This window comes from Arachis hypogaea, chromosome 3, assembly GCF_003086295.3.
Source record: "Arachis hypogaea cultivar Tifrunner chromosome 3, arahy.Tifrunner.gnm2.J5K5, whole genome shotgun sequence".
NCBI lineage: Eukaryota > Viridiplantae > Streptophyta > Magnoliopsida > Fabales > Fabaceae > Arachis > Arachis hypogaea.
Window position 1 is genome coordinate 3,267,457 of NC_092038.1, and position 14,315 is coordinate 3,281,771.

The window sequence follows — 14,315 nt, forward strand, 5'->3', positions numbered from 1 at the left end:
TTTCGGAATTGCATGGTTCTAAATTAGTGTGTCGCGATTGTCGTTGCAATCCAGGTGATCTTGATTGTTTGTCACAATTACTATTGTTTGTCGTGACCGGCTGTTTAACTGGAAGTGACAATTTGAAGAGAAAGTTTACTCAATCATTTTGCCTAGCTTCATAGAACAAAGAATACTATGTTTTGAATGATGTATTTAGATATGTTGATGAATACAACTCAATTAAGATTGAGTCTGTGCCAGTAAATGATGTTGCTAAAAGTGCCCAAGTTGATGGTTATTAGGTATCGTTTTGATGATTAAAGAAACTACAAACTATACAATTACAGAAATATAAAAAATATTCATTTAATATGAAAAAAAAACATGCTAATACTTAATAAAAGAAATATCTAGTTATATTTTAGCAAAACTAATTAAATATTTATAAAATTTTTAAAAAATAAAATTCTTAAAAAAATAGAAACATTCACATTTGTAATACAAAAAAATTCAAAAAATATATAAAATAACATTTATTTAGTATGGAAAAAAAACATTCTGATATTTAGCGAAAAAAACATCCATATATATTAACTCGTAAAAATTTTGAATTCACCTAAAAATATTTAGCTGGTTTTTTACTGATACTCTTTTATTCTCTAACATTATTATAAAGTTATAAGTCAATGAAGGATAGAATGCGATTCTGAGTTCTGAGTTCTGAGTTACGTTCTGAGCATATATTATTTCTTAATATGTGAATCATATAATTAAAAGGCAACCCGGATGTAAATTAATAGTAAAAATATGATTAACTATTATTATGGCATAGCTAGGGTTATCATTCTATGATTAAATAAAAATAACCATAGTCATCACTCATCATCATCGATCATATGAAAGATGATGCCTTATTGGCCACCTCGTAGCTAGTCATGGAGAAGTTCTTGACCTGAATCATTGTGCAATATGCTCTCAATAATTGGAGTCGGGACATCTGAGGCTGCCGCTATTCATTAGCTAGTACACTGTTACTTTGTAATGTCATATATATCTAATAGATTTTATAATAAAGAGAATCCACTAACTAATCTAATCTGTTCTCTTCTTTTTTTTCTTTTTCTTAACCATAATTAAGATTATTGTCCATTATTATTTTATTTTGTAATGTCATATATATCTAATGAATTTTATAATAAAGACAATCTACTAATCATTTTATTTTTTTTCTTCCTTTTTTCTGAACTATAATTTAGATTAATAATTAAATTTATTCTTAAAAAATTACTTATTCTTTGAATTGGTCCTAAAAAAATTAAATTAGTCATATTAATTATTAAAAAATAAAATATAAATTAAATTATTAAGATATGCTATTTATATTAAAATCAGCTATCAAAGTCAGTCACCAGTATAAAATATATGTTCAAATATAAATACATATTAAAAATAAATTAAATTACACATGTATTTATACACAAATACATTAGTGACTGATTTTAGTGACTGATTCTAGTGTATAAATAACATTTTTGTAAATTATTAGTCATTTCATTAGTTAAATGATGACATGTCACAAAATAATTGACTCACCTATAAAAACTAATAACTTTTTTGAATAAATTACTATTTGTGCCCATGAAAATTTAATACACTGACAAATGTACCCATAAAAAAACAAAAATAACTTTGTATCCACAAAAGACAGATTTTTACAGACAAATCTATCCAAACCCTAAAAAATTATTTAAAATGTCCAAACTGCCCTCTATTCCTCCACATCATCCCCCACAATAGGCTCAACCCTGAACCCGTTGGCTTGCTACCACCATAGCCATCAACATCATCACCACTTCCGCCGCCATTATACTCAACCCCATCTTCATCATCGTTGTCTTCAATTTCATGCACCTCAACAGCATCATCATCGTCCCCCTTGTCTTCATCTATCTCCTCTACAGACTCATTCTCCTCTTCATCAATTATGAAAAAAAAATTCAAACTTTGAAAAAAATGAGGCACCCTGCAAATCAGTAACACAAAAAATTCAAAGTGAAGGAGAAAAGGACTCGCGATTGAGGAACGCAGATATGAACGCTGTTGGTAATATTTATTTGTGAAATAAACGTTCTAATTTTTAACAGCATCTTTCTCTTTTTCTAAATACAATTGTTCATTTAACCTAAGCAAATGAAGCACCCATCTTTGTACAGAAGAGAGAGAACAAAAACAACATAGAGACAGAAGACATGTCTGCTTTTGATACCTTCAGCGTCGACTCCGATCACCGCCAAAACCATGCCGACGAAGACAACTTCTCCGGATACAGCGGCTACTTCAGCTTCTCCCGCGGAAATGTCTCCGTCGTTGACCACACTTCTCCGTCTTCTTCACCAGACATCTTCAGATTCAGCGATCTGGATCCAAGCTACTCCCAGTCTCCCTTCGAACTGGTGCATGTAGCAGAAAATGGTAATGACAACGGCTACCACGACGACAGTGTTTTTGTCTCAGACGAACCAATGCTTCCGGCGCCTACAGAGATGAGATTGGAGAAAGGTTACGCCCTTCGTGAGTGGCGCCAGTGAGAAATGAGAAATGATGAAAAATTTTGAAAATTCGAAAGATTTAAAAAGCCTTAATAAGGATGGGGTTGTTGATGTTGACAATGAGAGGAGAAAGAAGCTGTTGAGGAAGAGGCAGAAACGTTGAGAAGGGAGAACGGTGGGTCGATGATGTTGATGGCTATGGTGGTAGCAAAAAATGAGAACGGTGGTAGGGACGTAGGGTTTGGAATTGGGGAAGAGAAGATGGGAAATAAATTATAAATTAAAATTAGATTATATTTAAAGGACAGATTTGGAATTTTAAATAATTTTTTAAGGTTTGGATATATTTGTCTGTAAAAATCTATCTTTTATGGATACAAAGTCACTTTCGTTTTTTTGTGGGTACATTTGTGAGCGTTTTAAATTTTTATGGGTACAAATGGTAATTTATTCTAACTTTTTTTCTTTTTTAACTAAAAATACTAATCAATTAAAAACACCTCTTGGCAGCTTTTGTTTAAGCAATTTGTAGAATATGGTCCTTAAAAAAAGCAATGCAAGAGATCCAACAGGGTATACTGTGTAAATATTTTATTTTAGAAGGAAATAGGAGGATGAAAACAAATCATTGCCGAAATACTTTTTGTACTGAAAATCGGTAAATCATTAGTTAGAGACCAAATATATGTTAGGATGAACGACCAAATTAAATAATGTATAGCTTGATGTGTTTATCATGTTTGGTGTATTAATACCTGTTTTTTCATCAATTAAAATGACATACAATGTTCCATCATTTGTTATTTTTGAAAATGTGAAGAAGATCGAACTTGTAATAATTATTTGATGAAGAAAAAAGAAAAGAAAAGAGCAGCATAGACCCTGACTAGTTAACAAGACATTGGAGGAAGATCATCATTTGGCGGTTTAGAAAAAGCCCTGCTACGGAACAAGAAGAAGCCAAGAGCGTGAGCGAGCACAGCGACCAAGAACACACCACCATTAAAAGACATGAGCGCCAGCATAACAAGGTAGGCCAAACCAACTCTAAGGAGATACAGCAAGGTCTGAACCAGACCGGCAACAATGTTTCTGGAACCGGGTTTGGTGAAGCGTGTGTGGGAGAGCCACTCGACGAGGAAGGACATGATGAAGACAAAGAGCAGAGCGAGTGTGTACATCCAATACTGGCTGTCTCCAGGCCATTGGGCGAACAGAACCTCGGACTTTGTCCCCCAGAAGAATGTCATGTGCATGAAATGCTGCCGCTTGCCATCATGCATTTCCTCATGATCCATGATTATTTTGGATATTGCAATTCATAAGAAGCATGTAAGGAATTAATTAAAAGAACCCTTTTATGGTTTTAGATTTGCTTTATGGGAGATTTGAAGGGGTATGCTAAGTTTACACGTTTTTTTGTTATGTGACAAATTATGTATATATAGTAGTAGTAGTATTACTCAGTGTTGCGGTAAGAAATTGGTTTCGTTACGCAATGCAAATTACTTGTTTCATCTTTGATTAAAACCATGCAACAAATAATTTTATAGATAAGGGCCAAATATTAAGTAATTAATTGTGACCACCTTTTTCAATTCAGTTGGTTTTTATTAATTGTGTTGCATTGCATGAAGCTCACCGTTTATCATCTGTCTTTTCAAGAAACCCAAAGGCTGATACAAAGGTCAAAAACTATAAAAGGAGAAAAATGATAATGTTAAGAAATTAGTGATAAAATAAATATTAATGGACCATTGTCAATCCAACAAAATACTTGACTTATTAAAGAGAAAATCGTAGAACAACGGTAGATTTTGGGCTAGGGGGAATGTTGAGCCCATTAGAGTTGAGCATGCAGTGTGCACATACAGTGAATGACATTTGAGGGAAATTTGTTTTAAGGACGATGGGTCCAAACCGTAGACATTACATAACAATAAGAGTTTCTATCCATTATTACAACTATAAGACTGTACTATATGAGTGACCATGGGTAACCAAGTATACGTGAAATTTGATCTGGATCTGTCTTAATCCCCACCTACAATTCCATCTACCCAACACACAATTAAAATCACAAAAATAGTTCCAAGTTAATAATAATAAATGCTCTAATTATAGTTATTTCAACTAGGGAAATAAATAAAAAACACTCCAAAAAAAAAAAAGTAATCAACAAGACATTGGCGGAAGATCATCATATCTCTTATCATTGTGTGGTTTAGCGAAAGCCCGGCTACCAAAGAAGAAGAAGCCGAGAGCGTGACCCAACACAGCCATCAAGAAGACACCGGCGTTGAACGACATGAGAGCAAGCATAACGAGGTATGCCAAACCAACTCTAAGGAGGTGTAACACGGTCTGACACAAACCGGCACTGAGCTTGTTGGAACCGGGTTTCATAAAGCGGGTGTGGGACAGCCACTCCACCAGGAAGGACATGACGAAAACAAAGAGCAGAGCGAGCGCGTACATGCCACGGCTGTCCCCGGGCCATTGGTCGAACAGAACCTCAGACTTTGTCCCCCAGAAGAATGTCATGTGCATGAAATGGCGGCGCTTCATCATCACCATGGTGGATGGCGGTGGTGCTGCCATGCCCATGTCATGATCCATGTTGTGGATGTGTTGGGTGCTGTGAAGGGTTTCTTTGTTGTAATAAGGTGGGGTGGCGTGGGGTGTAGTACAGTACTGTGTGGACCTATAAGGAAGGTGATTTGTTACTATTGTACTGCGTTACCGTTACAATGATAAATGACACGATTTTAATTCAATTGGGCCAAGCTGCGGTCCAATACAATCAATTATTTATAGTAAAATAAAAAAAATTATTTATTCCCCAAAACGAACATATATGGAAAATGAATAATAAAGCAAGTCATAATTTGGTATAGGCACAAGCTCTAGTATTATTCATATTTGTATATACGTGTGAAGTTGGGATTTGATGCAACTAACAATGACAACAAAAAGCCACAATTGGAGAGAATCTGGCGTCATGGATATAATATCAATATATATGCATCAGCTATCTTTCCATATAGTATAAACTATAAATGCAGTTTTGATCTGCCGAGTAATTTTAGTAAGGATACATATGCCAATAGCTTTGCAATTTTGGCTTTTTATTCTATTTTCTCAATCTACCATTATTGCACTCTTATGTCATGGATTGATGGTTTCGCACTCGTATATATGGTTTCTCAATCTACCATTATTGGCGAGTATAGGATTTTTTATTTTAATAAATAAATTAATTATAATAATTATCGAAATAAATAATTTAAAATATATTTATCGAAATAAATATTTCTTATCTCGTTTACTGTGTAAAGGAGATAATTTTACATATATCTCGTTTACGCGTGGACGCGAAACGTATATATATGCAATTAGTATATAAAAAAGTTAATAGAAGAGATTAAAATGAATATGTTTAATCAATTAGTATTTAAAAAGGTTGACGACATAGTAAGAAGAGAATTGAAAATGTTATTTCTCACGTTCTCTTCTACTGACCTTTTTATGTACTAATGTATAATTATATGCTAAAAATTTGAATTATTGATAATATTAATATTTTTTATTATTTTCAATTTTTTTAAATACATGTATCTTGTTTACACTCTAAACGAGATAGACACATTTCGCGTCCACCCGTTTTATCTCGTTTATTTCAGTAAATATTTTTTAAATTATTTATTTCGATAATTATTATAATTTATTTATTAAAATAAAAAATCCCATGAATATATGTATTCGGAAAGATTCCTTTAATTCAATTTTAATACCATCATTTTTAAAATGTTAAAAATTATTTGTATATGATACATTTGTTATATACTATACTTGAGTAAAATTTGTTACTCTTCAATAAAATATTTAGAACAGTTATACGTACTTGAGTAAAGTAAAAAAAGAAAAAACTTATTTGTTTAATTTTATCACATTTGATTTTGATTTTCCTACGAAACATTATAAACATTCTTGCATGTTCTTAGAAATTTATGTTATAAAATTAAAATAAAAAAATCTTAGAAACTATCAGTTTTTACTTTTTAATAAATTTTATCAGCATTTAATCAACATAAACATCAAATTTTTTTACAAATAAATTTTATTGATTTATAATTGTAAGTAGAGCATAAATTTTATTATTCATGTGCTCTCCAAATCAGATGGAATAATAAGCTGGATCTCGCATAATCCGTACTTGTTTTGCACAAATTGATTAGCTGGACTAGAGCATCTCTTATGGTGTGTTTGTTTGAGGTGAAAATGGGAAGAAAGAAAATAGAGGAAAAGAAATAAGAAGGAAAATAATTATTTTCTCTTGTTTGGTTGAGGAGAGAAATGGGAGAGGAAGGAAAATGGATGGAAAAATATTGGTGGGACCCACCAATTTTTTTTCCCTCCAACAATGGAGAGAAAATGGAGAGAAAATTAAATCTCTCTCTACTTCTAATATTACCCCTTTACTTTTTTTGATATCATTTATATTATAAGGATAAAATTATCTTTTTATAACATTTCTTTCCTTCATATTTTCCCTTCATCCAAACACATCTAAAGAAAATAACAATCCACTCAATTTCTTTCCTTTCTTTTCTTTTCTTTCTATTTTCTTCCTCTCTATTTCTTTCCATCCAACCAAATATAGCCTTAGACTCTTATCGAGAAGCCCACGGGTTGATAGGAACAATTTTCATCCTCAATCTAATATTTATCAGTTCATAATTAACCATGTTTGAGGCTTATAATCAAATTATCATATACGATTGCAGGCGATGAGACGGTACGGTAATGTGTACTGTGATGCATGACTTAGCATCATATCGCCAGATATATATAATGGAAAGATTTTCACATATTCCATTTATTTTGCTGGAACATTGTTATACCATGTATTAAACAGTAGAATTATACTACGTATACACTAAAATTAGCAACTACCAATATAAAATATATATTAAAATATAAATATATATTGATATATATTTATACACAAATATATTAGTAATTAATTTTAATGATTGATTTTAATGTACAAATAATAAAAGACTTTGTTGTAAGAAATTCACATGTGCCAAACACATTCAAATGAACCCAGAACCACACCTATCTCCGTCCTGGCTTGTCCATTGATAGGCTCCCATAATAACAGCTGGCTAGCTTCCACGCTAACCATCAAACCACAGCAGACAGGAGGGCAAGGCTGATATTATAAACCTGGATTGCTGGGTGAAGACTGAAGAGAAGAGCAACACGTCTAGTCTCCACAGTGTTCTACATAGAAAGACTTCCATATGAGAAACTACCCTGTCAATCTGAACCTAATGTTTATCTTATTAAAAAATCAAACTCTTAATAGACAAGGTAAAGGCGTAAAGCAGCGTTTCAATAAAGTGCAATGGCGCATTACTTTTTCTGTTCCCTCCTTTTGATGTGTAGCGCATTATTTTCTTCTTCTTAAGTCCTCCCATAGCGCCATCTCCTCTCATCCCATCACAGTCTCGAAACTCCTCCCTCTTCTCCGCCTCCGGACAGCACCATCGCGGAGGCGCAGCCCTTTCCTCTCCCTCTCCCTTCGTCCTCCACGGCTCCACATACTCCCTCCCCAGCAGCACGCCATCTCCTCCACGCACAGCAGCAGCACGCACCAGACGCCTTCGTCCTCCACTCACAGCAAGACCTCCCTGCACTCAGCCACGCAGTGGCACAGTAGCAGGGTCGTCGTCCACGTATCAGCAGCCCCGTGTCGCCCTCCGTGCAGCGCAGTCCAGCCGCCGTGCCGTCCGCCACGCAGGTTTGTTCTTGATTTCCTTTCTTACTTTTCATTCTCTGTTCTTGTTATAAATTTGTTCTTGATTTTAATTATTGATTGTTGAACTTAATTTTAATTTTTTTTTCTTTGTTCACTGCTATTATTAATTTTTAATTTGTTCTTCATTTTAATTTGTTCTTGATTGTTGATTTAGGGTTCACTGCTGCTATTATTGATAATTTGATGACGTAATTCTGAATTTAATATCTCATATCATTATTTTTCGTGACGAATGTAGTATTTGAAATCTGGGTATTATTTAGGATAATGTTTATTTTAATCTTTTGGGAAATTCTATTCATATCAAAATGTAATTAACTTTTAATGTAGTACTGTTTTTGCATTTTCACCGGATCACTTGAGTTAAAGAAAGAGCCATTAATGTAGGTATTTGCACTCTGAAGTATGGTGTTAATAACAGATTTTGTTCTAAAGTGGGTAGTCAATTCATAATTTGTCAATGGAAGATATAAATGTATAAAGTTGATAAGTGTATAATTTGTGCACTGCTAGAATAAGAAATGTTTAAGTGTTTTTATTTGTCATAGTTTGTTGTTATGATTCTAATTTTTAAATTCTGTTTTAAAATTTTTCTTAAGTTGATTTTGGAGTTCACCAAAATTCCTAATACCATGTCATGTACATCCAAAAACATAACCTTACAGGACAATGTAACACTAACGGTCATGTCTCTAATACTTCCTAAACCTCTATTATACACATTGTACGCTTAGGCCATTGGCTCCCTATACTTTCTCTTTTTTAATTATGTTTTTAAATTCAGTTTATTGGTCACAATTTGTTGTCTTAATTCTGATTTTAATCGTCACCAAAAAAAATTTCTGATTTTAATCTGATTATTTGTTACTTGCTGATTTTTGTTAGGATTATTTGCTCTTGGCTCGGGTTGTTTAATTTCATTGTTTTTGTTCTTGCTGACTTTTAATCTGATTATTTGTTCCGTGCTTAGTTATTGTTATTATTTTTTGTTCTTGCTTCTGTTTTTTCAATCTGATTTATATTTTTTCAACTAACTAAAAATAATTGAACATAATCTGTTTATATTTATGAGTTTCACTTATTTGAAAGCTGCAAAACTCTGGATTGTGGTTTTTTCTGTCTCACACTTTGTTATTTTAGGTGGTCAATATTATTGTCCTTCATCTCTTTTTGACCCTGATCTTGGAGAATTGAAAGTTTTTGTCCTTGTCTCAAAGATTCCAAATTTATTTTTGGGTGTAGTTGAAGTGGAAAGAAGAATTAAAAGGTAATATATCTGTTGGGGGTCTCATTTCTCACCAGTCGTTACGTTGAAGTAAAATATCTGATTTTTTTCAGTTCTAGGATCAGATTCTAATACCATTTTGTTCCTTTGGTATCTGTCTATCTGAACCAGTTATCTTATTAGAATTTTAATTATTCTTCATTTAAACATTAGTATATTTCCTTTCCTCAATTACAAATATTATAATGTTTGTTCTCTTTGCTTAATAAGCATAACGATCAAGTGCATCAGCAATGAGTTTTAATAACAATCATTGAATACCATGCTTTGTAATTGTCTTTTTTGGTGATGCTTGCTTCACTCACAGGTGAGAGTTTGACGAATCCAATGGATAGCAATAGTATAAACAGTGAAGATCTGACAGAAATTGAGAATTCCAACAGAGAGGACCCTGAACAGCCTCAGATTGAGGGTGAGGAGCTGAATAGGATAGCTCCATGAGAAAAGCAAATCACAGTCCGGGGAATAATAGCTAGCTTACTGATCAAAACAATTTACAGTGTCATAGCGATGAAGCTGGGTCTTACAACTGGTCTAGTACCTAATCTCAACTAGGGAAATAAAAGACTCCAAAAAAAGCCTAAGAATAAAAAGTAATCAACAAGACATTGGCGGAAGATCATCATATCTCTTATCCGTTGTGTGGTTTAGCGAAAGCCCTGCTACCAAAGAAGAAGAAGCCGAGAGCGTGACCCAACACAGCCATCAAGAAGACACCGGCGTTGAACGACATGAGAGCAAGCATAACGAGGTATGCCAAACCAACTCTAAGGAGGTGTAACACGGTCTGACACAAACCGGCACTGAGCTTGTTGGAACCGGGTTTCATAAAGCGGGTGTGGGACAGCCACTCCACCAGGAAGGACATGACGAAAACAAAGAGCAGAGCGAGCGCGTACATGCCACGGCTGTCCCCGGGCCATTGGTCGAACAGAACCTCAGACTTTGTCCCCCAGAAGAATGTCATGTGCATGAAATGGCGGCGCTTCATCATCACCATGGTGGATGGCGGTGGTGCTGCCATGCCCATGTCATGATCCATGTTGTGGATGTGTTGGGTGCTGTGAAAGGTTTCTTTGTTGTAATAAGGTGGGGTGGCGTGGGTTGTAGTACAGTACTGTGTGGACCTATGAGGAAGGTGATTTGTTACTATTGTACTGAACAGGATAGTTCCATGGGAAAAGCAAATCACAGTTTGGGGAATAATAGCTAGCTTATTGATCGAAACAATTTACAGTGTCATAGCGATGAAGCTGGGTCTTACAACTGGTCTAGTACCTAATCTCAATGTCTGGGCTGCACTTCTTGCCTTTGTGTTCATTAGGACTTGGACTAAGCTCCTTTCCAAAGCTAATATTGCTTCAATACCGTTCAGTTGGCAAGAGAATACCGTAAACTATACTTGTGCAGTGGCTTGCTGAGAATGGCCATGTTTCTATAAATGAGGGCATATGGAGCCTTGTAATTACCATTTGGGTTCCCAACCTCAAAGGCCTCGTAGAAAAGGAAGAATGTGAGAGGAGCCACAACACAGCCTATCCCTGTGGCGATTGCTTGGCTTAGAAGCATGGAACGAGAGGATGTGAAAGTGAGATGGCCGGTCTTGAAATTATGCATCAAATCAGAAGAAATAGAAACAATTAATTTGATCAAGCCACACCCCACAAGTCCTGCAACTACACCGTCAGTTTTTCTGGCCAAGGATGCAAGTACAAAGAGACACGAGGTTTAATTAATGACAGTGAACAAGTACTCCATGGTTGATGCTTGATGAAGAGCACGAGGCTTTCCAGGCTTTCAATCCAAAAGTTGGAAACTGAACAAACCCACACTGATCTCCACCTGTATAGCCATTGAAAGAATGCCCAAAGGAAACTGAATGAGAAGTACTTCATGAAACCATGAACCTGCTTCCTGCAAAAGCAGTTGAGTTAGTTTTACCTTTCATACATAAATATTTACTTTGTTGGACAAAATAAGATAAACCAGAAATCAACAAAAAGCAAAACAGATTTGTACTTGGTCATGGCGTCTCCTTTAGGAGTATGGAATCCATTAATAAGAACTGCAGTAGCTGTTCCACTGGGATAAGTCGATTTGTAGTCTGTTTCACAGCAATTAATATCTATGCAAGCATGCAAAAGAAGAATCCTAATACATGTAATCATTCTAGTCCCTGTGTCTCTTTGCATAGAGCTATTTTTTGGTGAATTTGTCTATGATCTCAGCCATTTTCATATTTCTTTGTCACTGCAGATTTAGAGAACCAGAGGCAGCTGTCTCACGACGAATTTAGACGGAATGAAGTGTTTTTAAAAGATAGCATTCCGGTATGGTTGGCGGTTGCAGCATACATATTGTTCTTTCCATCATTGTGATACCTTTGATGTTCCCTCAAGTGAAGTGGTTTTGTGGTGATTGCCTATATTCTTGCATTCTCACTTGGATTTTGCAATGCTTACGATTAACTGACATAAACATGGCTTATAACTACGTCAAAGTGACTCTCATTGTACTTGCATCCTTCCCAGAAAAACTGACCGTGTAGGTGAAGGTCTTGTGAAATGTGGCTTGATCAAATCAATTGTTTCCATTTCTTCTGATTTACTGCATGATTTCAAGACCGGCCATCTCACTTTCACATCCCCTAGTTCAATGCTTCTAAGCCAAGCAATTGCTACAGGGATAGACTGAGTTGTGGCTCCTCTCACATTCTTCCTTTTCTACAAGGCCTTTGAGGTTGGGAGCCCATATGGTAATTTCAAGGCACCATATGCCGTCAATTATAGATACATGGCCATTCTTAGCAAGCCACTGCACAAACATGGATTACGGTATTCTCTTGCCAACTGAATGGTATTGAAGCATATTGGCTTTGGAAAGGAGCTTAGTCCAAGTCCTAATGAACACAAAGGCAAGAAGTGCAGCCGATATATTGAGATTAAGTACTAGATTAGTTGTAAGGCCCAGCTTCATCGCTATGACACTGTAAATTGTTTCAATCAGTAAGCTAGCAATTATTCCCTGGACTGTGATTTGCTTTTCCCATGGAGCTATCCTATTCAGCTCCTCACCCTCAATCTGAGGCTATTCAGGGTCCTCTCGGTTGGAATTCTCAATTTCTGTCAGATCTTCACTGTTTATACTATTGCTATCCATTGGATTCATCAAATTCTCACCTGAGTGAATCAAGCTTCACCAAAAAAGACAACTACGAAGCATAGTATTCAATGATTGTTATTAAAACTCATTGCTGATGCACTTGATCGTTATACTTATTAAGCAAAGAGAACAAACATTATAGTATTTGTAATTGAGGAAAGGAAATACACTAATATTTAAATGAATAATAATTAAAATTCTAAATTGTGAAATCTTTTTTATGTGATTCAACAAAATCGGATTTATATATGCATGTACCATTTTACAAAGCAGAATATGTTATATGATCAACATACATTTTGTTTATATTTATTTTGTCTTTGAATTAATAATAAACTTTTTTTTCTTCACTAAAAATATTCGTCTTTTAGCATTCTCATTTGCAAAAACAACTTTAAAAATGCCTTGTCCAGTTGTCCTATCCCCGGAGAATTCACTGTATGACAGGTTTGCAATTTTGGAAAAGTTCAAAACAAATTAAATAGAATTGGAACAATAATTCTCTTCGCAGATCATGCATAGTTGCATACCGTGTGCTTTGTATAGTCAATCAAAGACAATCTTTCACTTGTTCAAGAATACATCTAATTAATTACACATGTCTTTTTGTATATAGATGACATCTAAATATTATTAAATAATATTAAATCATATAACATTTTTAATTTTTTGTTGTCAACTTATCTTGAATTCACTTTTTATTTCTAATGCCTCTCTTCATCCAAAGTCTTATGTAATTTTTTTTATAGACTTTTTCTTATTTTTTACTTGCTTTATATTAAAATTGTTTCCTTTAAATTTAACAAAATTAAATTTTAAATTTTTCAATTATAAAAATTTTAATATTATATCTTAAAACAACATTTTTCAAAAACTTAATAAAAAAAACATAAATAAATATATCTCTAACTACAATTTTTATGTAAATGGTGTTGAACAAGTTATACTTGAAATTGTAACATAAAAAATCTATGAATCAATAACCAGTTCATATGCATTATAATTGGTCCCGGGATAAGATGAATTAAATTAAGGTGTCGTAGTGGTAATAATAATACATGCATATGATACATGATCATAATGTATCGAAAGTGAAATAAGGTGTACGTCTATTCCCAGTTATTGTCTTTGATATTTAAACAATAATTTCTGCAGATTGTTGTAAGTAATGGAAGAGACATTTTGAAACTTGTCTACATCTTTTGGTTCCTTTCATTATCTCTCTCCTCATTTTCCATTGACTAATTAATTGCCTTTCTTAATTGATTGGTTCTTATCATGGATGATGATGTTACAATTGCATAGTCCTAGCAATACAATGCTGGCCCATTAGCATAACTGGCTTATTACACTGCCATTTTTCATGATACATTGTACAAGCATGCCGGTGATCCATGATACGAATATTCCACCTTCTAACCACATATATATTGACTTCATTATTCTTTTCCTAATTGTCATTAATTAGGGTTAGCTAAATCATACTAGTTCTCTAAAAATACTGTTTTCA

The 14,315-nt window shown here is 34.1% G+C and overlaps 3 protein-coding genes across 4 annotated transcripts; 1 reads left to right on the plus strand and 2 right to left on the minus strand.

The window, feature by feature from the left end:
- Positions 1 to 1,432: 1,432 nt before the first annotated feature.
- On the minus strand, positions 1,433 to 4,058 carry LOC114925871 (uncharacterized). 2 transcript variants are annotated; one of them, XR_011879456.1, is made up of 2 exons: positions 2,249 to 4,058; positions 1,433 to 2,005 (listed from the first exon to the last, which is right to left on the minus strand). XR_011879456.1 is itself a non-coding variant. In XM_029295309.2 (2 exons), the coding sequence occupies exons 1-2, from the start codon at positions 2,280 to 2,282 to the stop codon at positions 1,726 to 1,728; spliced, it is 264 nt and encodes an 87-aa protein (XP_029151142.1). In that variant the 5' UTR covers positions 2,283 to 4,033; the 3' UTR covers positions 1,433 to 1,725. The 2 variants fall into 2 exon arrangements, 1 of the variants encoding a protein (XP_029151142.1); XM_029295309.2 differs by having other exon boundaries at positions 1,433 to 1,955; positions 2,249 to 4,033.
- A 648-nt stretch (positions 4,059 to 4,706) lies between these two features.
- On the minus strand, positions 4,707 to 5,138 carry LOC112788670 (copper transporter 1). The gene has a single exon (XM_025830456.3). The coding sequence runs from the start codon at positions 5,136 to 5,138 to the stop codon at positions 4,707 to 4,709; it is 432 nt and encodes a 143-aa protein (XP_025686241.2).
- Positions 5,139 to 5,141: 3 nt separating this feature from the next.
- LOC112788703 (uncharacterized) lies at positions 5,142 to 13,017 on the plus strand. The gene is made up of 4 exons (XM_072224907.1): positions 5,142 to 5,246; positions 7,986 to 8,340; positions 9,951 to 11,803; positions 11,900 to 13,017. The coding sequence occupies exons 1-3, from the start codon at positions 5,142 to 5,144 to the stop codon at positions 10,082 to 10,084; spliced, it is 594 nt and encodes a 197-aa protein (XP_072081008.1). The 3' UTR covers positions 10,085 to 11,803; positions 11,900 to 13,017.
- Positions 13,018 to 14,315: the final 1,298 nt, after the last annotated feature.

Excerpts from the sequence above, each read along its gene's own strand:
- LOC112788670 (XM_025830456.3), bottom strand. The coding sequence starts at position 5,138 with ATGGGCATGGCAGCACCACCGCCATCCACCATGGTGATGATGAAGCGC.
- LOC112788703 (XM_072224907.1), top strand. The coding sequence starts at position 5,142 with ATGATCCATGTTGTGGATGTGTTGGGTGCTGTGAAGGGTTTCTTTGTT. Across the intron at positions 5,247-7,985 it reads TGTGTGGACCTATAAGGAAG|CGCATTATTTTCTTCTTCTT; the intron begins GTGATTTGTTAC and ends TTTGATGTGTAG. Across the intron at positions 8,341-9,950 it reads CCGTGCCGTCCGCCACGCAG|GTGAGAGTTTGACGAATCCA; the intron begins GTTTGTTCTTGA and ends CTTCACTCACAG.
- LOC114925871 (XM_029295309.2), bottom strand. The coding sequence starts at position 2,282 with ATGGTTTTGGCGGTGATCGGAGTCGACGCTGAAG. Across the intron at positions 1,956-2,248 it reads GATCGGAGTCGACGCTGAAG|AGGAGAATGAGTCTGTAGAG; the intron begins GTATCAAAAGCA and ends TAATTGATGAAG.